The sequence below is a fragment of the Gadus chalcogrammus genome, chromosome 16 (assembly GCF_026213295.1).
Source record: "Gadus chalcogrammus isolate NIFS_2021 chromosome 16, NIFS_Gcha_1.0, whole genome shotgun sequence".
NCBI classification, from domain to species: Eukaryota; Metazoa; Chordata; class Actinopteri; order Gadiformes; family Gadidae; genus Gadus; species Gadus chalcogrammus.
The window spans coordinates 10401805-10429750 of NC_079427.1; the positions used below are offsets into that span (position 1 = coordinate 10401805).

Genomic DNA, 27946 nt, shown 5'->3' on the forward strand with positions numbered 1-27946 from the left:
AGTGTGGATTGTTCATTGAACAGCAGAGCTGTTCTTCTCACCTCTGTATACGCCCCGATTGGACCTCAGTCAGCGGCCCACGGTTCCTCCCGTGCCAGCAGAGAACGAGCACTAAACATGAAATATAGTCTTGGTATAAATAAACCCTAACAGGATTTGTTAATCGTGCACCTTGGACGGCGTGACCTTTCCCCGTCGCTTCACATCCATCCCTGGAGTCTCCAGACAGAGGAACGGAGGAGAAGGAGGGAGGGGAAACCGGGACGTCGGGCGCCTGTCCCACATCCATCCCCGGCCTCTCCAGCCAGAGTAACGCAGGAGGAGGGAGGGGGACACCGGTGGCCTGTCTTCACACGCCCCTAATCGTCATCGTCGTCGTCATCGTCGTCTTTGAAGACGAGACGTGGTCCTCTGGGTGCATTGCCCAACCGGCGGTTGTAGCCGTCGGCCTTGTAGCCCGATCGTTCCGCTTGGTAGTCGGACCCGCCCCCTTGGTAGCCGGCCCCGCCCCCTTGGTAGCCGGCCCCGCCCCCTTGGTAGCCGGCCCCGCCCCCTTGGTAGCCGGCCCCGCCCCCTTGGTAGCCGGCCCCGCCCCCATGGTAGCCCGAGCGCTCCGCCTGGTAGCCGTCAGCCTGGTAGCCGGACCCCTCTCCCTGGTAGCCCCCCGTAGCCCCCTTCTCCTGGGTGGTGATGAGGTCTATGATGGCCGTGATGACGGCGCAGTCCTTGGACTCCCGGTTGTTCCAGTCCACCGGGGCCGGGTTGCGGATCTTCTCCTCCAGCAGGACGTCCAGCTCCCTCTTCAGACTCTGTGCGGGACACGACGTTCAACATGAGAAGCTTTGTTTAGAACAAGCCCCTTACAGACGAGTGATGCTCCAACAGGGAGGAAATTCACCAAACAAGAACCGAGAACCGGAGATGGGGAGAAGGGGGCAGCGAGAGAGAGAGGCTTTAAACAGAGACAGCCATGAACAACAAAGAGACTTAACCATGTGCTCGTTAATCGTGTTTTATTACCTTGACCAGGTGGGCGATGCGCTCCGGGGACCGGAACACGATCCACTGGTCCACGGCGATAGTCTCCTGGCCCTCGTCCTTCTGGATGGAGACGTTGCCGCCGAAAAAGAGCAGCGAGAACGGGGACACCTCCGTACAGTCGTACAGGAAGATCTGAGCGGCGGAGAGACACACTAGGTCAGCGAGGCACTGGTACGCTCACGATATGATACGTGATACATGGCCCATGATACCGATAATATCACCATACAGCGATTTTGCGCAATATATCGTTAGTCAATCCTATAACGATACATCACAAAATATGTCTAAATGACGTTAAAAGGTGAAGTGCTGGATTTCGGGTCTTTATTCTTGTTGCAAACTGAGTATTTCTGTTTCTCGTCTTTGGCTGGTTAACTTCCATTTAATTCTCCCTCATTCATGTGTTGAGCTAGACTGGATAGCCCCGCCCATTCTGCCGGCGATTTTAGGTCGCCCTGCAGAAGGGTCTGATTAGCGGACGCCATGTGTGAGATCTCCAAAGAGCACATGATGATGGCCTGCATGGTGTGTGTGTGTGTGTGAGTGAGAGTGAGAGAGAGAGAGAGAGGTATCCATCTTGCCCTTCTCTGCAAAGTAAAAGTTGAATTTGTCATGCTGTCAATCCCTTTCTTCCGTTTAGCGTTCCTTCTCCGCTGACGGGGGCACTGAAGCCTGAAATCAGTTTGGGGTGGTTGAGTTTCTTGGTTCTGTACCTTGTCGTCTTAAACTGGATGTGTTGAAACAGATGAGGCTACGTGATGAGTGTGAACCACACACGCATCTATGCACACACACACACACACACACACACACACACACACACACACACACACACACACACACACACACACACACACACACACACACACACACACACACACACACACACACTTAACGGTCAGCAGCCACAAAAGCCTCAGGTTTTGAGGTCAGTCAGTCTGTGCCGGGACAGCTTTGGTGGTGGGGGGCAGATGAAGGGGGGGACAGGTGGGGAGTGGGGGTCAGCAGAGAGGGTCCGTGTTCCCATCAAAATGCAATGGTAAGGAACACAAGTGCATCACAAGAGATCCAGCACTCAATTCCATTCTAAACTTCATCTATTGTGGTAACCCCTTATCCTTATGGATTCTCCGATCATGAGCGTCGGTCAAATTGTTAATTTCTACTCTACTTTTTTACTCTAAATGTGCAAGACATTCACAGGGAGCAGGAAGCGCAGACGGACAGCGATGTGTCTCGGAATATCAAACGCAAAAAAGAAACGTCTTACCAAATAAAGTGGGAGTGTGAATAAAGTGCCAGAGATGGCAGGCAAAAAGAGTGAGAGAGAGGGCGAGCTATAGAAAGGGCAACAGTCACGGAGAGGCACAGACGGCTTTGTCCCGTCTCTCTCGTTGCATTGTGTCTGGCTACGGCGCCGGTTTGAAGCTCGGAAGCTTTGAAGTGCTTTAGAGACGAGTTGAAAGGCAGCCTTTTGATTAAATATTCATCAGCTCTAAAGACGGCATGAAGCCCGTTGGCAACCTTTCACCAATCGTCTCACTGTGCACGTACACGCACGCATGTGCAAGCACACACACACACACACACACACCAATGACAGACACACGCACAGGGTCCTCAAAATTTTTGTTGATCACTTCGGAAGAGGCTAGTTATTGTTTATGCTCCAAGGGCTGCAATTTGACCTAATTGTAGATGGTTACGTTATACTGGCAATACAAATATCTTCCTGAAAAAAAGATTAGAAAATATAGACTGGTCACCATGACAACGTGCATATAGGAGGGTGTGAGGAAGCCGAGGACCACACACACACACACACACACAGGCTTCCTCCCACGCACATGCATGCGAGCACACACACGGTTGCACACCGCCCTCCACAAACGGCGGGACTTACACTGGTGGTCCTCATCTTCAGGTGGTACACGAGCCAGGTGTGGTTGAACTGGTTCTCCTCTGCGTTCACCGACTTGGGGTGGATGACCACCTTGCCGTCAGCCTGGGTGTAGACCTTGGACCTGCAACAGGGGTAGCTACGGGTCAGCCTGTGTGTGGATGGTCACCGTGTTATTTAAAGATCCATTTCTGCTCTATTTCAGACAGAGGAAACTCTGAACTGATGAATGCGTGGTTGGCGTGCGAGCAGACACGCATCCCTAAACAACCCTTAAGGCAGCCCTCAGTCACTGTCACTTTGTCTACAGCCTCACAGCCTCCGTGAACAATGAGGGCACTAACTGATGGATGGATAGAATATATATCATTAGCTGCAGAAAGCGTCTGATTTTCTGATCTGATCTGAGCACCAGGTTCTAAGTCTTAGTAATGAATCCCACAAAGAATATAAACAAGCGTCTGCTGCGACTGTCAGAACAACAGGAAACAAAATACAAAAAACAAAGAACAAAAGGAAACAAAATGACTACAAGAAATGATGCAAATAAACAAAGATGGTGAAAGGAAAAAAAACGAATCAACCGGGTGAGTGAGCGATCCTCTCTTGCGCACAACAACAGCGTTGACAGCTGCCTGAGACGACGGCTTGAGGACAGACGCATCGATCTTCAGGTGCAAAGACGAGATGCATGATAAAAAAAAAAGAGGTGCCAAAGCTGCAGGTGATTTTCATAGGACTGAGTCCGTGTGAAAAGGCTGATAAGTGGGACCCATGATTGACCCTTGAGTGTCTGTCTGTCTGCCTGCCTGCCTGCCTGTCTGCCTGTCTGCCTGTCTGCCTGTCTGCCCACTCCATCCTCTGTTCCCATGGTGTCGCTGTAGCTGGCGTAAATTACATTTACATTTACATTTTGGGCATTTAGCTTTTATCCAAAGCGACTTACAATAAGTACATTTGTCATAAGAAGTGCAACAATATATCGCTGTCGGTACAGTAAGGATGTTCATAGAACCAAGTGCAAGTACAACAATCGCTAGGCTAACCAATTCCCGTGTTACAGCAATGATAGCAGCTACTGCAGTTGCTACACAGTTAAGTACCATAATACAATACAACACAATACAATGTACAATGGTGGCCAGAAGGGGGAGGGTGGCTATGCAGAGTCGAGGTGGACTCTGAACAGGTGAGTCTTGAGCCTTTTTCGGAAGATACCGAGCGACTCTGCGGTTCTGAGAACGGCAGGGAGCTCGTTCCACCACTGAGGTCCCAAAACCGAGAAAAGTTGTGACTTTGCTGATCGACCTTTGCTAGCTCTTAGCGATGGCGGTACCATACGTCCAGCTGAGGTAGTTGAGCGGAGGGATCGAGCTGGGGTGTGTGGCTTTACCAATGCTTGGAGGTAGGCAGGGGCAGTTCCATCGAATGCCTTGTATGCCAGTACCATCGTTTTAAATTTGATGCGAGCTCCTACAGGGAGCCAGTGGAGGTCCAGAAGAGGGGAGTCACATGATAATCTTAATCTGCCCCGCCACGCGGCCTCACCCTTTCCACTTCTTGCTGTGCGAGGGCTTGATCATCGCCACCTTGGGGTAGAGTCCGGCCACGATCACCGCCTTCATCAGCTTCTCGTTTTCTACCAGACACACCGACAAACACAGAAGAGCAAAGTTACACAACCACGAAACAAGACTTGTTGACAGCTCGGCGGTGGAACAAACTGCCAGGGTAATCCCAGCACCGCTGTCTCAGGTAGCACCACAGATGCAATCAAAACATGCCTGGACTCTTCGTTCCCCAGTAATTATGTCTCCATTTCATCCACCTTTCATTAGAAGAGGAAAAATGCGACAAAATTACGAACGGCAAAGCTCGTTCCTCAACATGATATCACTGGATACTGTGGTTTCCTAACCAATGGCCACTCAAAGGTTTTTATGTACAATATTGACATTCACCCATTCATACACACATTCACACCCCGACGGCGGTGTCCACCGCGCAAGGCGACGACCAGCCCGTCGGGAGCAGTTAGGGTGAGGTGCCTTGCTCAGGGACACCTCGACACTCCGTGAGGAGGAGCCGGAGATCGAACCAGGGACCTTCCGGTTACCAGCCAACCCGCTCTACCTCCTGAGCCCCATGCCTCCCCGTATAAGCCGCTGCCTTCCTACGGGCCGACCGGCCTCCACCCACCAGAGTTGACGTTGGCCTTGGGGTCTTTGGGGTCCTTGCTGCTGACGAAGCCCACCTTCATCAGGTGCTCGGCGAACTGGCCCTTCATGTTGTGCAGCATCTGGAACAAGAGATTTACCTTTACATTCACATTTAGGGCCTTGAGCAGACGCTTTTATCAAAAGCAACTTAGATTAAGTACATTACAATTGCAATTGAAGGACTAACGCTATACAATGCCAAGTACTTTTTTTAAGTTAGGACGTACAACATACAATAAGTGTGTACATCAAGTGCCAGGACATACAACATACCATAAATGTGTGAAAAGTGCGCCGATGCAGAGTCGAACTCTAAACAAGTGAGTCTTGAGTCTTCTGCGGAAGATGGTGAGCAACTCTGCTGCGATGATTTTATGCACGCTATGCAGGTGCCTCCGAATTTATCTGATTATCGGTGCTAGCAAGGCCAAGAAGATCCCCCCCCCCACCCCCCCACCCCCCCAACCCCTGAGCTTGGCTTTCACAGCCATCTTTGATTGCAACTCGCAAGGCAGATGTGATCAAACCAAATCACTTTTAGATTGGATGGAGCAACACCAAACCTGGTGGGAAAGTGATGATATTATCCAAGGAATTCGACGCGCCTTGATTGATATATTTTATTTTCGCCTAACCAAGCGACTAAAACAGAGTGAATAAAACATTTCCAGGGTGATTCATAACATACTGCATAATGTATGAGGCGGAAATAGCAGATATCTCAATAAACATAAATACACGTAGCTTCAGCCTTAGCCTAGCGTAGGCTACCATAGCCTATCCTAGCATAGCCACTCACCTGAAGTGTGTTGGCGGACAGGAAGTTTTCCCAGCAAAACTCCCGCTCGTACCTTTGGCCACGCCGCTTGGCTTCCTCCCAGCCCTGACCAATCACAAAGCACGATTCAGCACCATCAGGACAGGGTCACGTTATTACCGTATGACTGCTTCAGCAGAGTGGCGGCTAGAGACGACATCTTTACCTGGACGGCGTTCACGATGGTGAGGTGGTCACTCTTGGAGTTCCGGGACAGGGTCCTCCGTTTCATGTCGGCCATCTTCTCTTTGCCCTGGAATACCGGACGGACAGAGAAACACATGAAGTTCAAGGATAGGGAATTTGCAGATCACACTGGGGGCTATCTTGCATCCGGCGCGATTGGCTTTCTCACTGGCGCATGTGTCGTTGCTAGTTTGCGACTGGGGCAGAGTGTTCTCCTCCTCCCTCCTACGCCACGCGTCGGTAAATTAGGGAATGATCTTGCGCCCCAAGGGGCGGTTCGGCGAATGGAGGAGGCGTGTTCTGGCGCAAACGTTCCCTGGTGCTATTTTGCAGTTTCAGAAATCACTAGCGCCACAAACCAGGAAATACCTGGTTTAAAGTCAGTGGCGCGTTGTTCAGATGCTATTTTAAGGGCGCATGCATAATGTTGCTTGTGCAACTCGCGCATACACTTTGCCTCCCTCATCTACCTAGTCACACATTCTTGGTAAATTATTGGGGAAAGAACAGCTGATACAGCGGTAATAAGTTGTACTTTTAAATCAATGCATCTGCAAACACCGTACAGCAAACACATATTTTCTTGACACAGACATCGTGTACATGCCCATAACTTTTAGGATTAATGAGTATTTGATCGTGAGAAAACATTGTTTTACCACGAGTGAGTGTTAAAAATAATTAATGAATGCGGGCGCGCGTGTGTGCGTCCATCTGTTTAAACATATGCAAACTAAACACGTAACGCATAAAACAGTCCATGGCAATGTATATTAATGGGGGGACACATGCATATTAGGAACACAAGGCGATAACGATAATGCATATAATACTGATAAGAAACGATGTTCATAATGTATTGCGTATATCTTTAAATAGAACCACAGTTACTGCATATCATATGTGTGTTAAGTTTTCTTTGGCGAAATTTATTTGAGGACTGAAGTTGTGGAAGAAAACGCTATTCCATGTGTGAATTAGGCCATATTATTTGGCCATAAAATGCGTCATTTGAAGTTTGAAATTCATGTGCATCTGTCTCATCGGAGACTGCAGACGCACTGTCAAAATATCAACTCGTCAGATTCAAATGCGCTCATGGCTCTTAAAGGGGATGGGAGCTAGCACTCTCATTGGTTTATTGCAAGTTACGCCCAAACCACACCTACGGGTAATTAGGCTACTTCAGACCAACCCTTTTTAGATTTGCGCTGGGCACAAGAGTCTGCGCCGGTAAAATAGCAACATCGCCATAGAACCGCCCACAAAGCTACTTGCGCTTTGCGCTTCTCATTTGCGTTTCAGACCGTTAAAATAGGGCCCTGGGTGTGGTTGGGTTTTGGGAGTATTACACAAATGACCAAAATGATGACGAATTCGATAGATTTTCTTTCGTCTTCTTCTGTCATCATCATTTGCCATGGTTAAAAAATAATGGACGAAAAGATTTTGGGTCGTTTTAATCAGTTTACCTGGTGTGTGTGTGTGTGTGTGTGTGTGTGTGTGTGTGTGTGTGTGTGTGTGTGTGTGTGTGTGTGTGTGTGTGTGTGTGTGTGTGTGTGTGTGTGTGTGTGCGTCTGTCTGTCTGGTGTATGTGTTTGTGTGTCTGGTCTGTGTGTGTGTTTGTCTGGTGTGTGTGTGTTTGTCTGGTGTGTGTGTGTGTGTGTCTGGAGTGTGTGTGTCTGTCTGGTGTGTGTGTGTTTTTTTGTGTGTGTCTGTCTGGTGTGTGTGTCTGGCTGGTGTATTTGTCTGGTGTGTGTGTGTGTGTGTGTGTGTGTGTGTGTGTGTGTGTGTGTGTGTCTCTGTCTGTGTGTGTCGTACCATGGGTATGAAGAAGGGGTCTTTGAAGCTGAGCGAGGCAGCGATGGTGAGGACGGGGTCCAGGCAGCCCAGCAGAGCGCCAAACAGGATCAGCTTCCCGATGTGAGGTTCCACAGGCAGGCGGGCCAGGTGCACGCCCAGCGAGGTCAGGGTCTCTGATTGGTCCAGAGCATTCTGACACGCACGCACACGCACACACACACACACACACACACACACACACACACACACACACACACACACACACACACACACACACGATCAAACCAGAGTTGATGTACACTCCGTATGACACTCTCCCAGAGTGAGTCGTGATTGAAGGGGAGATCTACTGATAGCTGCCGGTTAGATTGGGATTGGCCTTTTTAGTTTGATTTGTTTAGGTCTCAAACACCAGTTTGGGATCAAATTATTTCAGAGTGAAAACACATATCTAGGTTGAACCAGTCATGGTATCGGTGGGTAGTATTTCTTAGAATAATTGTAATCCAAACTTTCTCATTTGGGATTAATAAAGGATGCTTCATCTCATCCTCGATAAAAGGGATGGCTGGATGGAAAGAGTAGTCTAGTGCAGGAGGGTTTATGGTTATAATCGATCTCTATCTATCTCTTTGTCTCTCTCTCTCTTCACCAGGTCCACCAGGTGCTTGATTGCCAGGCTGACGGCCTCTTCGGTGGGCGGGTCCAGGGCTCTACTCAGGAAGTCAGCGATGGCCCCCAGGTCCAAGATCTGAGGGACGCAGCATCACTCGTCAAACAACAACACACCTAACATCATTTAATTAATTTCCATTTTCTCAAAAGGATAAGTCTGCTGAGTGTGCGGACCAACACAAGATATTGTCTTTTGATTTTCGGTGTTAGGTTATTGATGTTATTTGTGTACAGTGTCATCAAAGGCATCGGCTTAGTTTAGGAGGTAGAGCAGGTTGCCTTGTAACGGGAAGGTTGCTAGTTTGATCCCCGTCTCCTCTGAGCTGCAAAGAGTCCCTGAGCAAGACACCTCACCTACTGTAGCTGCTCCTTAGGCCTAAAAAATTTTTTTGTTTGGTTCCGGTTTCCGACCGATCCTGTCAATTTATGTGCGACCCAAATTATTTTATGAGCTTTATAAAAAAAAAGAAAAAAAGAAAAAAAACTTTTTTTTTTAATGCAAACTATAATTACGTTTTGGTACAGCACCTCTTCATTCTGTACAAGGATGAGTGAATTTTCTCGTTTTTAAATGAAAACAACCTACCTATCATTCGCTGCCGCTGGAAAAAATAAAAAAATATAATAAATTCCCTACCTACCCATGACCTCAACTGACAACCAACAGGAACCAAACTTTTTTTTTTTTAGGCCTTACGAGCCTAGCATGGTTGACTCCACAGTCGGTGTGTGAATGTGTGTATGAATCGTTGTGGGTCGTTTTGGATAAAAGCGTCTGTGGTTCTCTTCTGCTTTTTTTTTGCTCTCTCTTCACAAATCTGACCTACAACACCTTTTACGTAATCCAAGCTTAATAAACATAAGCTGTTAAAATGACGAAAAGGTATTCCATAAGTCCTTGACCTGTGCCTACAGAACACAGTCTAAAAATACTGTTCTCAGTTCTTGGCTTTCCTGTTTTTTACTCACCAATGCTTAAACATATCAAGCTAAGTGAAAATCCACGGGTAACAGATAAGAGAGTGTCTTATGCAAAGGCTCTTCTTCTCTGACAGCACTTAGTCCCTGTCAACAACCCCACGTTACATCAATTTCACGCACTGAGAGTGGAGGAGGAGGAGGAGGAGGGGGGGAAGGATTAAGGGGTAGGGGAGAGGAGGATGAAGGGAGTGGAGGAGGAGGAAGGGGGAGGGATGAGGAGGAGGAAGAAGAGGAGGACAAAGGAGGAGAGAGATGGAGGAGGAGGAGGAGGAGGAGGAGGAGGAGGAGGAGGAGGATGATGATGAAGGGAAGAGGAGGAGGCTAGTATCACAGTTGGCCACCACAGGCAGAGCTGTGTGTGTGAGTTGAATAGGGCATTGTTAGCTGCACCAGAGGATCTGCTCAGGTCAGCCCGGTAACAAGAGACTCCTGCACTCCAGCACCTCAAACACCGAGATTGATGCATTAGCCTGCTTCTACCACCAGCAAACAGCGCGATGAGCCACCGACACATCCACTCTGCACTAATACCCAACCCCACTGACAACTGCAATCACACACACTCATTAACACCTGCAATCACACACAAACACTCATCCACGGGCATACTCATACCCCTGCCCACCTTCTCATACACGTATCCATCCTAAAATACACACAGACCCTCATACACAGACACACTGACACCTGCAATTACTCACACACACACACAACCCTGCCCACTTTGAAATATACCCATTTACCCTGACACACACACACACACACACACACACACACAAACCCCTGCCCACTTTGAAATACACCCATTTACCCTGACACACACACACACACACACACACACACACACACATAATCCAGCAGGGACACTGATCACCGCAGATGCCAGAACGGCAACAACTCTGCTTTAATGTTCCCTCAGCCTGCGTGATGGCTCACGGGGTGTTTAGGGATATAACAATTATATAAAAACAAGCCTCAAAAAGGAGAGGGAGGAAAAACAGGATGCCGGCAGTGTGTGAGCAGAGAAAAAAAAGGTACAGACGTCTGTCTAAGAAGTGAGGGTCGATTATTTTGGAGAAGGGGGGTTGAGGAGGAGTGAGAATCTTTTCTAAGAGTTCTCTGCTTCAATCCAAAAATATATTCAATTAATCAGCACTGCTGCGTCATCTCACCATGCTACCAAAACCTTTTTGCTCTCGCATGTCCTTTTATCTCTCACTCTTCAACTCTTTCCTTCATTCTCTCTCCCTTCTTCATTCATATGGTCTCTCTCTCGCTCTCTCTCTCTGTACCTTGATTTGCAGGCACAGCTCCTCCAGTGGGGTCCTCATGATCTCAGGTAGTTGGTAGGCATCCAGTAGGCTGGCCCTCAGTTTGTTGTACAGGTGGTAGCACTTTCCCGGCCGCACCCTGAGACACACACACACACACACACACACACACAGGAAGACAAACACACACAGACACACACAGACACACAGGGACACACACACACAGCCATTAGAGGGGAGGGATGGTCTGAATCTAAATGGATGTGAGGCACAGGGACGTATTTACTGCCTCCCAACAGACGACCTGCCCTCATCAACGCATAGATCATATGTGTTGGAAGAAGAGAGAGAGAGAGAGAGCAAAAGAGAGAGAGAGAGCAAGATGGTAGAGGGAATGACAAAGTTGGTTGAAGGAGAGAGCGACAGAGGTGGTGGACAGAGTAAGAGACAGGGAGAGACAGGGAGAGGAATAGATGGTCGAGGGAGAAAAAGAGAGAGAGAAAGAGAAAGAGACTGAGATGAAGAGTCTCAGACACACACACACACACACACACACACACACACACACACACACACACACACACACACACACACACACACACACACACACACACACACACACACACACACACACACACACACACACACACACACCTCCCAGCGCGTCCTTTCCTCTGCTTGGCGTTGGCCAGGCTGACCCACTCAGCCGCCATGGTGCTGATGTTGTTCTGGGTGTCGAAGTGCGTCTCTTTAATCTTCCCTCCATCGATCACGTACACCACGTCGTCTATAGTGATGCTGGAGGGGGGGAGAGAGTGGCAGGGGGCGGGACATAAGGGGACACACTTCAGTGGCGGGTAGCTGGCAGGCAGGCAGGCATTGTCAAAGAGAGAGAGGATCGAGATATAAGTAGCCCGTCTACACAAGCCCCACACACACACACACACACACACACACACACACACATAAAAAGCCCGTCCCGGCTCTCTTTAGGCTATATTTAGCCTCACTGGAGGGAGCTGCAGTCAGACGGACCGTGTTCCTTAATTTGCTCAGACGCACTCCAGTCAGTCAGGGGGTAGGGCCCCTTGATGTATAATTGCATGAGTGTGTGAGTGCTGGGCTGATGGTTCTGGACAATCCCTCCAGAACTCTGGACCAATTAGCACAGAAACTTATCTTCACTACCATGCGCACAAATGCTGAAATACACACACACACACACACCCACACACATACATACATAAATGGGACCCTCAGATAGCAATATCAAGGTTTATTACGTGTATAAGTATCGGAGAGAAGTACAATTAAAAACTGAATGTAGAATGCATTGCACACACACAGAGACAGACACACACCCCCCCCACACACACACACACACACACACACACACACACACACACGCACCTGGTCTCAGCTATGTTGGTCGCAATCACAATCTTCCTCACCCCAGGAGGAGGCCTCTTAAACACCTGAGAGAAGAGGAGGAGGAGGAGAATTGAGGTTTTTGAAAGGAGAACAGACAGACAGAGGGAGAGAGAGGAGAATGGATGGAATGATAAACGGATCACTGGAGACGCAGTGAGAATTGCAGAGGGAAATACAGACTGAAGAGAAATGTATTTAAAGATAATAAATGATAGAGAGAAAGAGAGAGAGCGAGATGGAGAGGAAGAGAGTGAAAGAAACCCAACCTGAGTCTGGTTAACAGTGGGCATCAGGGAGTGGAGGGGGATTATCACAAACCGATCTGAATCGAAGAAAACAAACAACCTTCAGTCCACGTCAACCCATGAATAATAAAAACAGATAAAAACAAACCAAGATAAAGCTAATCCATATCGCAATGGAGTCTTGGGTATGGGTGTGTGTGACCTTTGTTGTGTGTGTGTGTGTGTGTGTGTGTGTGTGCGTCCATACCGGATTTGAACATCTGCTGGGCCATGAGCAGGTCGTTGAGGCCGCTGATGTTGTCCCAGCCCGGCAGGAAGACCAAGATGGCTCCTTCCTGCAACAAAAACAACAAGAGCGAGGTCAACACGGAGCACCACACCACACAATCACGGAGTAGCCGGAAAACAAGCATCTGAAGCCTGATCGAGCTTCCAGGAGAAAGCTATAAAAAGTTCTCTGAGGGTGAGCCAAGGCGAGGGAGCACAGGAGCAGAGAACATTGAGTTTGCATCTACTGTGCCGCGGGGAAGAGAGCCCACAGATGCCCCCTGGTACCTTGCACGAGAGAGGGCTGAAAGAAGTAGTGGAGAATAAGAAGAAGGTGTAGGTGGTCTGGTTCAGTTCCACACGGCCTGGATGTTTGGACTAAGCACGGTACCGAACTGGGTTACTTCAAAACACCCTAACACAACAGTGTTAAAAGACAGGAATACAACTGGGTGATGTCAAAACATTGTAACACAACTTGGTTATTTTACAACACACAAATACAACTGTGTTACTTCAAAACACACCGACACAACTGTGGTGAGTCAAAACACAGTAACACAACTGGGTTACTTTGAAACAAACCGACACAAACAACTGGGTTATTTCAAAAACCACTGACACAACGTTGTGTCAAAACACGGTAGCACAACTCTTTGGCGTCAAAACACAGTAACACAACTCCTCTCCTGCGTCGCAACTCCCGCCAACTTCCCACCCTACAGCAGTTGGTTCAGTTCGAAACATACTGATGCAATGCAACCGATGAAACAACAGCCCGAAATCGAGCGAGCCAAGGGCCTTGTGTGAAGCCGTAAACAACAGCAACCACAGCACTACCAACAGTTTCTGTAAGCGGTTGTTTGGTTGAAGATAACAAGTACTTTGCGATTAAAGCCTGAGGATGGCCAGGAGAGAAATATTCTTTCATCGGCGCAGCAACAACACTATTGGTAAAACAACAAAGAATGGATCGTCTTCATCCTAGACGAGGGGGCTTAATTAGTATAGTGCCTTGCTCAAGGAAAAAACTCCAATGTTGTGGAGTGTTTTATTATCACAGCAAGAATATCAATATTCTGATTAGTAATAATAATAATACATAAAAAATATTTCCCGTTGTATTTGTTTTCAACCTAACAACTTCTGATTGAATGGCTTGCTTTGTCCTCGAGCGTCTGACAATGCCATTGATTTAAGGTTAATGAATTTAGACTTATGTTATCCAAATCAAAGATGGAAAGGTCCCTTGAATGGCCTTGAGGAAACATACAGCACAAACGAATGTGGTTCATTTAGAAATGTAATTGGTACAAGTGCCAATTGATTTGCAACATGCATGCAATTACGCTACATATTGTTGAATACACAAGGGTTTAACCTTTCTTAAGACTTCCATCTAGCTCAGCAATGAGAAACATGAATACAAAATGTCATTATGTTCCTTTCTCATGTTTTATTTTTTCTACTGGAAGAATAGCAAACATCAACATTTACCTCTCGGATCAAGAAGTAGACTTTGCTACAAAACAAACAAACGACAATATAACAGCAATATTAAAGCCCACTTTTCTTATAGCTGAGACAAACAAAACGATCCTGAAATACATAAATAATGGTGTTTTGTTTGTGCATTGCACAACGGATCATTGTTTGTCAGACAGCAGAGCAGAACAGTCAGAGAGATCGGAAGATTGAATTTTGAATTAATGACGGATGAGTTGATTTTTACGGCGATGCCTCAAACTCAAGCAGCATCTCAATAACCAGAGTAGAGAACCAATTATAACAAACATCATCACTGCTCCCTCAGAGATGACAAATTAAGTTCAAAGCCCCAAAGAGCTGGAGAGCTGTGCTTCCTGCAGCGTTATCTAGTACCACCGAGGGACCGCATTCAAAAGCAAATGAGCATCTGACGCAGATCTAAGGCAGGTCCAAAATAGCCGGGGCTCCCAGGAGGGAGACGGGCACGGCTTAATTTCCTGTAAGAAGTAAATGGAAGCATGAATGGAGATCAAGAATTAGCTGCCGGGCACAGCTCTCTCCTGGCTTTAATTAAGAGTGTTGTGATGAGCTCCGAACCTCTGGCCCCCCACGGGAGGGGGTGGGGGGCCACAGTGGGGCCGGGCAGCCATCACACCTGGGGCCCAAACGGCCCCGCACAACATATGGCCTTGATGTTTGGACAAACCCTGCTAATGCAACTGGGTTAGTCCAACACACACTTACACAACTGTGTTGTATCAAAACAGAGTAACACAACTGGGTTACTTCAAAACACACTGACACAACTTATGTCAAACACAGTAACACAACTTGGTTACGTCAAAACACAGAAACACAACTTGGTTATTTCACGACACACTAATACAACTGTGTTACTTCAGAACACACTGGCACAACTGTGTTGTTTCAAGACACGATAACACACCACTGTTGTGTCAAAAACGCACCAACACAACTGTGTTATGTCAAAACACAATAACATAACTGTGATTTCAAAACACACCAACACGACTGGGTAATTTAACCTGACACTAACACGGGTGATGTCAAAACGCAGTCCGTCCTTTCCAGAGCTGTACAACCTTAGCATGAAGCAGTGGTTCAAGCTCAGAACACAAAGGCACACAAAGGGCCCAGGAGCTGACACTCCCACATCCCACTGCAGTCTGCACTAATCGCCGCCACGCTGGATTAGGTCTGAATCAAGCCGAACACAACTAGGATATTCCAGGACAAAGTAAAACAACTGCTAGTTTAAGACACAGTAACACAACATTGCATTTCAAACCATATAAACAAAACTGGCACCAACTGGCATGTGCATTCTGAAACACAACTGGGTCGTTTCAGAATACACATGCACGCCACTCGGTGACTTCAAGGCAAACAGAAGTTAAGTAATTTCTGCATGGCTGATTTACAATTTAGGAAAATCCACACAAAAAAAAACGTGTGGCCAGGAAATGTGCAATTACCATGGCGTGCGTCATACCTAAGCAGCCGTCACGGTCAGCAGCAGATCAGTTTACGGTCACGACCAATCACACCATTCCTTCTTGGCTGCTTGACAACGTTACGGCAAATCAGCTTGCCAGCTGGTTCGGGGTAATGGCCGACAAAAGATACAGCTTCATGAAGTGACATCATTATTTTGTCTAATTAAATTAGTCGCTTTTCATCCTTAGCAAAGGGAAAACGGACTGGAGTCAAGGATTGGAGACTTTTCAAATCGTCTATGATTAATTGCCAATCTAATTGAGAATCTGGTAATTTTTAAATGCTATACTGCAACGTCTAAAACTAATTGGAATCATGGAGTACATAAGAAAATATTTGGTCATTCAAGTAAAAGGAAGTACCCATTAGTTAGTACCTAACTAATAGTATTATATATTATATCATTATATTATAGTGGTTCCCAATCTCGGGGCAGATCTGATCTGCATATTGGGTCACACGTAATTGCTGACATAAGCTATAGACATTAGATATCGAATTAAGCAAACAATTTATTGCGTAAACTGAATGCCTTATGATGATTCATTGCCATGAAACAAACCAGAGATGTTCACATTGTTCACATTGATTTGACTTGGAAATGTTGATAAAAAAAGATCAGTGTTGAGGCAGGTGCACAACAGTTAAAGTTTGAGTCGCACACAATTCCACAGCTAAAAATGGGGGGGCAGAAAAAGTTTGAACCGCTGGTTTCTGTAGAGTGTAACCGACAGAAACAGCCCTGAGATAACATGAATAGGAATGATATTTCAGAGGTGCTATAGCAGCCTCAGCACACAGAATATGGTGAGCTCTCTCACCAATTAGCAAATGTGAACTGCCAGCACCCAGTGTCGCGTCTCCTGATTCCTCATCCTCTGGTGTTTCGACACCTCAAGGTCTCTGCTCCGTCTGCCCGACTCAGTGCTGGCACAGTGTTAGTTTTAGTCAGCTCTTTAGGTCACATGTGCAGCATTTTAACACGTTTGGTCTCAGGCGCTGACAAAAAACATAGATTTGAGATGTAACGATTAGATTTTCTATCCCTGAGGCCTCAGTAAAGATAATTTGTTTTTGCCAAATATCTAATGGGAGTAAAAGGTAAACATTGAATCTAAAACCTGCTCTCTTTCGCTCAATTCGTCTTCCTTACTTTTTAAGTATTACTTTTCAAGTCATCCTCACCACAAACATAACAGCTTGGACACTTGTCTTAGCATTACACACACGGAACACACAAACATGCACACAGCAAACATACTGTAAAGACAGTAATGTTCAACCTGACAGACCCAGTGTATGCACTGTAAGCATAACTTACGAGAACAACTTTTACCTCAAAGTTTAAAGTCAAGACACCAAAACGTGCCCAAACTTCAAACCATCCACCATTTCACCGAACATCAAAGAAATAAACCTGCAGAACTCACCTCCTCCTGGAGAACAATGTGGCGGATGAGGGCTAGGATCAGCTCCAGGTCTATCTTCTCGTCGTTGTCCAACATCTCCAATACCTCTATGGTGCTCTCAGAGTACCTGCACATTGCAAGCAGCGCAATCAATAGATGAAGGGTTGTGCCTCCAATTCAAATCACAAACACTCCTCACAGTCCAATGCCAAGGGAAAACGACGGCCATCTGGAGCTTATTCACGCACGGTTGGAGAAGATGATGTCTCTTTGAAAGAAGAAAAGGACGGTGGGTTTTTATAATGATGGTATCGTTCTACTTCCCAGGAGGATAATCGGACTGGGGCGCCAGTACAACTCATACTCTGGAACGAGTCTGGACTCTGCCTTGATGTGATCATGCTGGTGGAACCGTGGGCAACAAGGATACTCGTTCATCAAATCATTGCTTGTAGCTTAGCCATGTGAGCTAGTTAAGGGAGATTTGCGTACACCTACAAGTAGGGAATGAACAGAATGCTGAGTGGAGGGATTTTACCTAAAAGAATTTGAGCACAAATCCACATTCACAAAGAATGTATCCACCTGGCTAGGGCTAGGGATTTATTTTGAATTGAATTGATTAATTAGCATTTATCCTTTCCTACGGTTTGTGAAAAGGTTGAACCGAAAAATAAATTCTTCACTGCAGATTTGTTTATGCCTTGAACCCGGTGTTACAGCTGGGATTAGGGAAATGAGGGAGAAGGCAGGTAACCTTAGCAGCAGCATTTTCTACAGTCCTTCCATGTGAGAAGAAGGGTCCCAGGTGGCAGGCGAACGCAGATGCGGTGAACTAATTCATCTAAAGAAATATGGTCCCCATTCAGTAGAAAAAGTGTTTCAAAAAGGGTATGCAAACGATGGGCCGTGTATTTTGATATTTTTAGTTTCCGTTAAAAAACGGAAAGAAAATCAAGGTTTAAATTAAATATTATCCATTAGTTTTAAAGAATCACCCAAATCCCCCAGCCCTACACCCAGCTGTCCTGCAGACAGAACAACCAGCACTTGGACACACAAAAATAAACTTAATTGTCAGGATGAGGCTGTCAATTTGTCAAAATGTCCACGTCACACAGCCTTCCGGTTGAGGACCAGCCAAAATTGAGGAGCATCAAGCTCCTGTCAAGCGGTCACATCGGCATCTCACACACACACACAGACACACACACACACAGACACGACCATGCTAGAAATAAGTATTTCACTTTTGCATTTCATCCTTTGGATTATTGTTTTCAAATCACACACACACACACACACACACACACACACACACACACACACACACACACACACACACACACACACACACACACACACACACACACACACACACACACACACACACACACACACACACACACACACACACCTCTCCTGCAGGGTGCGGGCGTAGCATGGCCAGCTCTCCTTGTACTCCGCCTCCTTCTCCTCCTTCTCAGGCCGGGAGTTGCGGCCCTGCATGAAGCCCTTCTTCCAGGAGGGCCGCTGGTTCTGGGTCTTAGGGCGGTACCTGGAACAAAGAGGTCCGCAGTGTTTAGGCCCAGAACGTGTAGGAGGTTACACCTGACAGGCCTTTCACGCCTAATCCAAAATAACCATTGAAACTAGGGCTGGGTATTGCCAGGTACCTCAAAATTAAATTCAATTCGATTCTTTAGGTCTTCATTCGATTCAATATCGATTTGATTCGATTCAATATTGATCCAATTGCTTCGATATTGATTCAATAATACATGCAGATGACGAAAATACCTAAATAATATTTAGAATAAACCATTTCAAAATTAATTAACCATTTCATTGTGCTTTAACTAGCAAAAAGGGAATACACCATTGTATAGTATTGTTCCTGAGCTAAACTTGCAGCATAAAAGTAATAATCATAACATGGACAAATGTAAAAGGGCATGTGCATTTAGGAATACTCGCTTCTAGATTACAATGACTGAGGGTATGCTTCTTTTTTGAATTTATTTTTTTATATAGAAATAATCGATTTCAAAAAAGTTCTGAATCGAAATTGAATCGAGAACAAATAAATTGTAGTGCATTGATGAATCGATATTTTTACCCAGCCCTAATTGAAACAGTTCTTGGTCTGGACTAACTGTGTGCTAGCCTGGTTCTACCAGTCCATCCTGAGAGGTTGTTTCAATCAAAGCCGTAAACAGTTGATTTTAAGCCATGCCTTGACAGAAAACACATTCAGCCAGTCAGATTAACGTAACGTCACCGACAAAGAATGCTCATCAATACAGCTTTTGTGGTAGTGTGTGCGAGCAAGCATGGCTCAGAAATCCAACAGTGCTGTTCTGTGTCTATATTGTACTGCTGTTCTGATATGTTTTCTGCAGGTCTGAGAGCCGCCAGAGGGGATGAATGCAAGACCTTGCACAAGGAGACAATCATTTCTGTCCAAGGGCTGGCTCTTGCAAGGCTACAGGTGCGTTCACACTAAAAGACACATTTGTCGCCCGTTCGCATTGTCGCCGTAGTATTGTCGCGCGACAAATCATAAACTGTCGCTTTGTATGGGATCGTGTCGCCCCTTCGCGTTTGTTGTGAAAGCACCTTAACGTTGCACAGCCCCCAATGCCTCATCGGCAAACAATAAAGTGCATAGAAGAGCATATGCAAAGACAGATACTTGCAAACAAAAGACACCGTGTTCCCCGCAGTGAGTTGGTTTAAGGGAGAGGCCCCACATACCCGATCATCTCCACCACATCCTCCAGGAGGAACTCCTCAACCGGGAACGCCAGCCCCGGGATGTGGATCATCGGACAGTTTCCTGCACAGGGAATAAGGGTGCCGTGAGAAGGTGTGGTTAGGACACAAGCAGAGATCAAACACTGCGGACCAGCCTCGTGCTATACTATACGACACAGGAGTAGGGAGGCATGTGGCTCAGGCGGCAGAGCGGGTTGGCTGGTAAGCGGAAGGTTGCTAGTTTGGTCCCCGTCTCCTCCTAGCTGAGTGTCGAGGTGTCCCTGAGCAAGGCACCTCACCCTAGCTGCTCCCGACGAGCTGGCCGTCGCTTTGCACGGGTAAGTCCCCGTCGGTGGGTTAATGTTTGTACGAATGGGTTAGAGTGTCAGGCAATAATTGCAAAGCGCTTTGATTGGCCACTGTTTTGCGCGACATAAATGCAGTCCATTAAGTCCATTCAATTCCCCTCCATAAACCACGTGTCACCTACCAAAGTATTTGGAGAACTTCTCTGCATTGAGCGTGGCGCTCATGAGGATGACCTTCAGGTCCGGGCGAACGGCGAGGAGGTCCCTGACGATCACCAGCAGGACGTCAGACTGCAGGTTCCTCTCGTGGATCTCGTCCAGAACGAGATGGCTGATGGTGGACAGCGTCCTGTCCGGGGAGAATGGACCTCAGCATCAGTGACAGCGTGAGGGCATGTCAGTTATGTTTTCTTAAATATTTGCGAGGCGTCTTACGTTCACCAAATACTGGCAAAAAGACAAAAAAAATAAAGACTAAATATAAAATAGAGATGTGTGGCGCAGCCGTCGACTTCTTCCATTCTAGACTCACTCCCCTGTCTGACCATTCAAACCCTACAATGTAAATATTCCCAACACACACGAGCAGAACTTCAAACACTATGCAGAACTCACGACGGCATCAGTGATGTGAGAAAGGTTTGTGCCCCAAAGAAGCTTAATACATCCCATTCATTCTAGATCATAACTTGCATTGGAATGACAAGGGAAATTGCAGCGATTAAACAGATCAGACAACATGACCTATTGCACTGGGTGGGCTTCAAACAGGACCTCAACTCAGAATTTGTATGCTGCACTTGCAGACTCTGGAGGCATTCAAATGACTCACCAGGAAGTCTGCGGTGCTGCATACGGCAGCCCGTCAGAAGAACAGCAGGGCTGGTTCATTGAGCAGGGAGACGTTCATGATTGTCATGGTCCCCCAAAGCATAACCCCTAGAGCCGAGGCTAACCATTGTCCATTATTATTCCAGATATTCATTTTTCAATTCATTGATTAAAAGTTAAGACCAAAATGTGACCAAAAAGGCAACATTTCTATCATGACAAAGGGCTCCAAGTAATGTTATATATCTAATTTGTTCCCCATCACCATTTCAATCAGGGCTGACTAGTTCAGAAACAGCACCACAGCCAAGAGACTGGGAAACCATACTAATGCTGTCCACTAACGTACAGTATGGAGCCAGAAGGGAATACAAAGGGATAAAAGGGCTGTGTGTGTGTGTGTGTGTGTGTGTGTGTGTGTGTGTGTGTGTGTGTGTGTGTGTGTGTGTGTGTGTGTGTGTGTGTGTGTGTGTGTGTGTGTGTGTGTGTGTGTGTGTGTGTGTGTGTGTGTGTGTGTGTGTGTGTGTGTGTGTGTGTGTGTGTGTGCGTGTGCGCGTACAGAGGATACTCACTGATCTGAGCGGAGCCATTGAAGAATAATGCCCGTTGTACAATATAGCACTGAACCCTGTTTCCGTGGTAACCGGCTGTAAGTGTGCATGTGACAGACATCGACAGGCAGGGAGGGAAGGAGGGAGGGAGGGAGGGGGGGGGGGGGGGGGGGGAGAAAGATGAGGAAAACAAATGTTAAAAGTGATGTCTTCATTTTTTCAGGCGATGAGAAGAGGCACATTCATCAGGAGCTGAAACTGTTATTTTTGTCCTTTGGAAAAATGAGGATGTTGTACACATACAGTACTCTTCAAACTAAAATCGTTTTGTATTTTACACAAGGTTAGGGGCCTTCCAGAAGGCGGCACACACCAGACCACCTCTTTAGAGGTGCAGAAATATGTGGACAAAAAGACGCTTGCAGCAGTGTGAAACAACATCATGAATATTTTGTTTCCGTGACAAAAATGTGTGCTTGCTAGGTTACGAGGTGTAAAGTTCGGATGTATGCAGTTTTTCAAAAAATGATACGTGTACTTAGTATGGTATTTTGCATCATATCCCATTACCTAATGCAAACAGTAGTTGACGTATCAACACAGCCTGTTTTTTTTCCAGTTATAGCATTTAAAGCAGTTACAGATCATATCGGGACAGATGTCTCAGGGGTAAAACCTCACACACCGTGACTAAGCATTGCAGTGAATATCCAAGATCCATCAATGGTTGGCGGTACCAAAGAAGTTTCTTCCCTTCTTTTCTACCATACTTCTTCTCTAATGTTCTTTCCCCATCCCAGACAGCCCCTTCCAACCACCTTCTCCATAATTCACTCTCAGGCGGCTGCTGCAAGACTTCCGCTCTCATAACCCTCATGCTGCTCCACGTGCTGCAGCCAGACTCTCACCAACAGCGGCCTCTCTCTCGCTCTCTCTCTCGCTCGCTGCAGCGTATATCTAAATGCATCTGACCGGAGACGATTCTCACCCCCCCTCCCCCATGTCCCCTGCTCTGTTCCCCTTCAAAGCAAAGCTGTTGGATTTCCACCGACAGTACACAATCTCATACATTTCCCACACCTTTAAACATGAACGACATTTGACGGTTAACCATGTAGGAAACGGTATTCATTTCCAGAGTAAAGAAAAAGAAGTGCACCTCTGGGCTTAAACGTACCCATGTCCAAACTAATGACTTATGTTGCAAATATAATGCATTCGAACCAAAGTGCCTGGTGTTCAATTGTATTTGAACTAGCTTTGAAAGAGAAGCCAACAAAGCCTCAACAGAGAGTTGATGAAATGTGATAATCAGTATTTAAAAGGCTGCTCCACATTACCCAGGTAAATAGATTCAACAGGAGCACGGTGGGAAACGATAAGCGCAGAGACTTTGATTTTCTACACATTCTAAATTCATAATATATAATTATCCATTATGTACAATTTACAAACCATTAACATTTGAATTTGTGCATTGCTTTCAAGAAATGTGTGTGATAAATTATCTGTTATTATTTTTAATTAACTTTTAATGATTTCTAAAAGGTCTGTGTCAACAAACACTTATTATTAATTTAAATAAAAGGTGCCACTCAGCTTTCAAGATGAGCAAATGTCCCCATTACATTTTTTAAGTCAGCAACATAGTGTTATCCATCCACTGATGCACAAAACGGTGTTGCAGTGTTGCTGAATGAAAAACAGTACATTGTACGTTAGTACAATGTGATCAGCACCATGAATTGTATTCTAATACTACCTTCTATCTAACACAGAGGTAGATATATGAATGTCGATTTATCTTTGAACGATTGCTTGAACCGCTCAATAGTCTTGCATCACCCAAGTGGGTGCTACACAATGGTGGTGGTGGGTGAGGTCCCCCCCTTCACTGTAAAGCGTCTTTGAGTGTCTAGAAAAGATTGTTTTACTCCTTATACGCTTCAACATACATTTTCAGCACATTATTGAATATATCGAAGTAAATAAACGACACAAATCTGTGCATTTGGGTCTAAACATATAATGTTTATCCTACTATTCATTCTAATTGTAACAGTAATGGAACAGATCCACATTTTATGATCAGGAGCCACATTACAGTGTCTGATTGCTTGACTATATGTACTTTGTATTGAATTTATGTATCTTATTTGTACAGTGCCCTTGGGTACCTTGAAAGGCACTTTTTAATAAAATGTATTATTATTATTATTATTATATTACCTCTGCAGACGGATCTGGTATCCACACGAGTTTCCGTTCCCCACTGTCTCAGCCCGCTCGGCAGAAACACGTTCCGCTACCTGGAAACCAAAAATAAACCCATCAGAATAGATCCAGGTTTTCAGGACCTTTCTCAACCAACATTCCTCCCTCCTGTCCCTTTTCCTTTATTATCATAATAATCAGTTATTTTTATTACTATTTTATTTGGACTTTATTCTTAAGTTCTCGCTTATTATTTATTAACTGACATGTCCTCCTGCACTCTATTGCTATGTTTGTGCTCTGTACTTGAATCACTCTTTGTCAATTGATGTAGTGTCTGTTTACCATTTAGGGGAATGTTTTTGGGGCATAAAATGCAAAAGTATCATTTATATTCTGCACGTTTTACATGTACATTGTGTTATTTACACTGTTTTTGCCTAATTTTTCTTTCATTCTCAGAATAAAACATTATGCTAAAAAAGAAGAGATCCAGGGCAGAGCAAGGTAGAGACTGATAATACTAGAGTATGTAGTAGTAGAGCGTATGTACGTTGTAGTAGCAGACTATGTATGGAGTAAAGCATGCACATAGCAGAGAGTATGTAGTAGCAGAGAGTACGCATGTATGTACTCGAGAATGAGTACCGTACTTAGTCCGAGTGATTACGCAGCAGAGTATGCGAGCAGCAGAGGGTACGTATGTAATAGGGAGTGATTAGGTAGTAGAGAGTATATACCTAGTAAGAAGTATGTAGTAGAGAGTAGGTATGTAATAGAGAAGATATCGTAGAAGAGAGTATTTAGTGGAAGTAGTAGCGAGTATGTGGTAAAACAAGTATGTATGCAGTAGAGAGTGAGTATGTAGTAGAGAGTATGTACGTAGTAGAGTATGTATGTAGCAGAAAATATGTAGCAGAGAGTTTGTATGTAGCAGAGAGCATGCATGTAGTAGAGAGTATCTATGTATTAGAGAGTGAGTATGTAGTAGAGAGTATGAAGCAGCCGTCGTGAGTATTCAGTAGCAGAGAGTATTGAGTAGGAGAAGAGAGTATGTATGTAAGTAGAGAGAATGTACGCATTAGAGAACGTGTGTGTCGAGTACGTACGGAGATGGCACTGATTCGTCGAGGCTGGGTGCACACCACCCTGCAGAGCGAGCCCACTCCGCGGGTGATGTAGTCGTCCAGGATGAACTGGGTGACCTGGGTGGTCTTTCCACAGCCCGTCTCCCCGCTCACCACCACTACGCGGCTGGAGCTGATCAGGTCCACCAGCTCCTGCGTAGGGAACAGGGCGCAAGGGAATGTAAAGTCTGGGAAAAAGGAATAAACGTGTCTGTGTGCGTGTGTGTGCGTGTGTCTATGTGTGTGTGTTGATTCAAAATATTTCAAATAGAAATGGGATGACTTACATGTCTCTTACTGTAGGATGGCAGTCTTTCCCTGAATATCTGCAAACAAAAATGAACAACTTTGATAACCCGACATTGAACATTTATTATTGTATTAAGAGAAATCTGAGTATGCCTTAAAAAATTGAAATGAATGAATCATGTTAAGTTCAAGCTGTTTTCTGTATTTTAATTAAAACATAAAAGATATATTCTTACCAGCATTTCCTGATACTTAGGCTCCATTCTCTTGCTCTGCAGATCTTTCATTAGGAACTCATCCAGGGATTCGTCCCTCTGTACTTCCTGAAACAGGTACTCTAGATCCTTCTCCTTCCCTTGGCCTTTCACTTGGGGTTTCACTTGGGGTTTCACTACCACTTTCACTTTCTTCACCTCTTCCTCCTCCTCATCTCCATCCCATGCGTCTGGCGGTTCATCCTTGACCACCCTCTGGGAGATGGGACTACAGGGAAGAAACAGCAGATTCTATGAGCAGCATCCAAGTGGCCCAACATTCTCATACAGAAAGACAGATATAAGACCCACCGATCTATGACTGCAATCTACTGCAACATGCAATCAATATGTTTTGTGAGCTCTGGTGACTCAATTAGTTACCGGTTTGATTGACGAGCTTTCGATTTCCCACTGCCGCCGATGTCCTCCACTAGTTCCTCTGATTTCACGTCAACATTCAATTCCTCTTCTCCATCAAAGTAACTGCAAATTATATCCACATATGAATGATAGACAACTTAATGGAACATTACATTTAACATAAAAACTACTAATTGTATACTTTACTTGTGATAACAGAGAAACAACACCAAACGGCATGTCAAGTTCACAGGGGGATATGTGTAAAGCAAGTGGTCCTCACCAATGACTATTAGCACCACCACTGGGAGTAGCACGCCAACTGTTGGACGTGGTGGCTCGGAGATCACATCCGTCTCTGCTAGCACCAGGGGGTTCGCTTTTGACTGAATTCAGAAGATTGGTGATCTGCTGCTCCCTGGCTTCGTCCATTTGCACTAATGGCCGCTGCACAGATGTTGATAAATGTATGTTTATTGGCATTTAATTTGCAAAGTATAACCATAGATTGCATAGTATAACCAACAGTAGTGGAACACATAGACTGGGTATGGGTCTGACTGACACATGTCCCTTCACGCAGTTTCACAATGAGGGACGGGTGCATGACAGGGTTGCATTCATGCATTGACATCCAGTGTGGTCTATGTCTCAAAGTCTCTCTCTCACGAAAACAAACAGAGTTGAGAACATCCACGTACCGATCTTCGATCAGCTTGTTTTCTTCTAACGGCTCCAAACCTCGCGTACCACATGCCAATGTCCCGACCCTTCAGATGCGGAGGGGGTCGGTCTTTTTGTCCTCCGCCCCGCTCCTGGTCATCCTGAGAGCCCAGGTCAGAGCCCCTGGACCCCCTTCCACCTCCTCTGTCCCATCTGTCTCGGCTACCGTCCCCGTATCCCCGACCCCCTCTACCTCGGCCTCTTCTTCCCCCACCGCCACCGCCATAGCCGTAACTCATAGTCGCCTCAAAATTGGATGAGCAGAAGGAAAGACTGGACAATGTTTATGACGTAGTGCTATGCTTCGGCCAGCGGCATCAATCAGAATGCCCACGGCGCATTTGCTGGATAAACACGCCGCAGAATAGCGTTGAACCCGGAAAACCAAAACAAAGGAACTGAAATTCAAAGCCTGTTTCCTTTTCAATTCGTAAGCGATATTACTTTCTGATAACCAGTTATTAAACACCATTCATATATTGCCAATAACGCATTTGCATCGCGAACCCGGCACGTCGCATCTTGTTGACAACGACAACAAGTCGAGGAATTATGACGCAATTGCCACCAACTCCAATGATAGGCTTCCAGTTTTTGCGCGATTTGATTGGTTAAAACACTAGATTATGTCATTCTATCTATGGATTTGACTAAATCAAATATCCTACGATACATTTGTTATGGGTAGAAATATGAATGCCCCTAAGTCAGTAAATATTTCCAAATACTTGAGAGAGAGAAAGAGAGGGGAGAGATAGGTAGGGAGAGAGAGCTGGGGAGAGAGGTGGGGTGGACATACGTTTGTTATGAGTGTGTGTGTGCGTGTGTGTGTGTGTTTGTGTGTGTGTGCGTGTGTGTGCGTGTGTGTGTGTGTGGGCGTGTGCGTGCGTGCGTGCGTGCGTGCTTGTGTTTGCGTGCGTGCGTGTCAGCCATCGAAATCTAAATTTCTCTTCTTCAGGTTTGCCATTATTTGAATGTGCTATCAGCAATGTTCCAGGTGATACGGAAGCCTTCAGGCAATATATATAGAGAGAGAGAACTTGACTCTGGAGAGAAAGAAAAGGCAATGAGAAAGTTTTGTTTGTGTGTGTTCCAGAGCTGGGGGGAAAAATTGGGAAGGAATATCACCTAATTTCACACCATTCACCGGCGGAACCCTTGAGAATCAGGAGAATTGGTGGACGCCATATTAAGTATTTATGGACAAAAGACAGAGCAAGGGATGGTGTTGTGCAAACCAAAGAAGAGAGACAGTGAAACGAAGCAAGACAGTGAATAATGACAATACCGATCTCTCTCTCTCTCTCTCTCTCTC

The 27946-nt window shown here is 45.8% G+C and overlaps 1 protein-coding gene across 1 annotated transcript; it reads right to left on the reverse strand.

Annotated features, from left to right (window-relative positions):
* Window positions 1–359: 359 nt before the first annotated feature.
* dhx36 (DEAH (Asp-Glu-Ala-His) box polypeptide 36) lies at window positions 360–27156 on the reverse strand. Its single transcript, XM_056610450.1, has 27 exons — window positions 26610–27156; window positions 26192–26355; window positions 25930–26031; window positions 25528–25774; window positions 25330–25368; window positions 25025–25195; window positions 23931–24010; window positions 21723–21797; window positions 20502–20668; window positions 20012–20093; window positions 18672–18812; window positions 17276–17381; window positions 12820–12907; window positions 12594–12649; window positions 12307–12371; window positions 11551–11694; window positions 10918–11035; window positions 8622–8720; window positions 7988–8161; window positions 6147–6233; window positions 5963–6046; window positions 5144–5243; window positions 4493–4583; window positions 2948–3068; window positions 1021–1173; window positions 593–809; window positions 360–511 (listed from the first exon to the last, which is right to left on the reverse strand). The coding sequence occupies exons 1-27, from the start codon at window positions 26868–26870 to the stop codon at window positions 360–362; spliced, it is 3384 nt and encodes a 1127-aa protein (XP_056466425.1). The 5' UTR covers window positions 26871–27156.
* Between the last annotated feature and the right edge of the window lie 790 nt (window positions 27157–27946).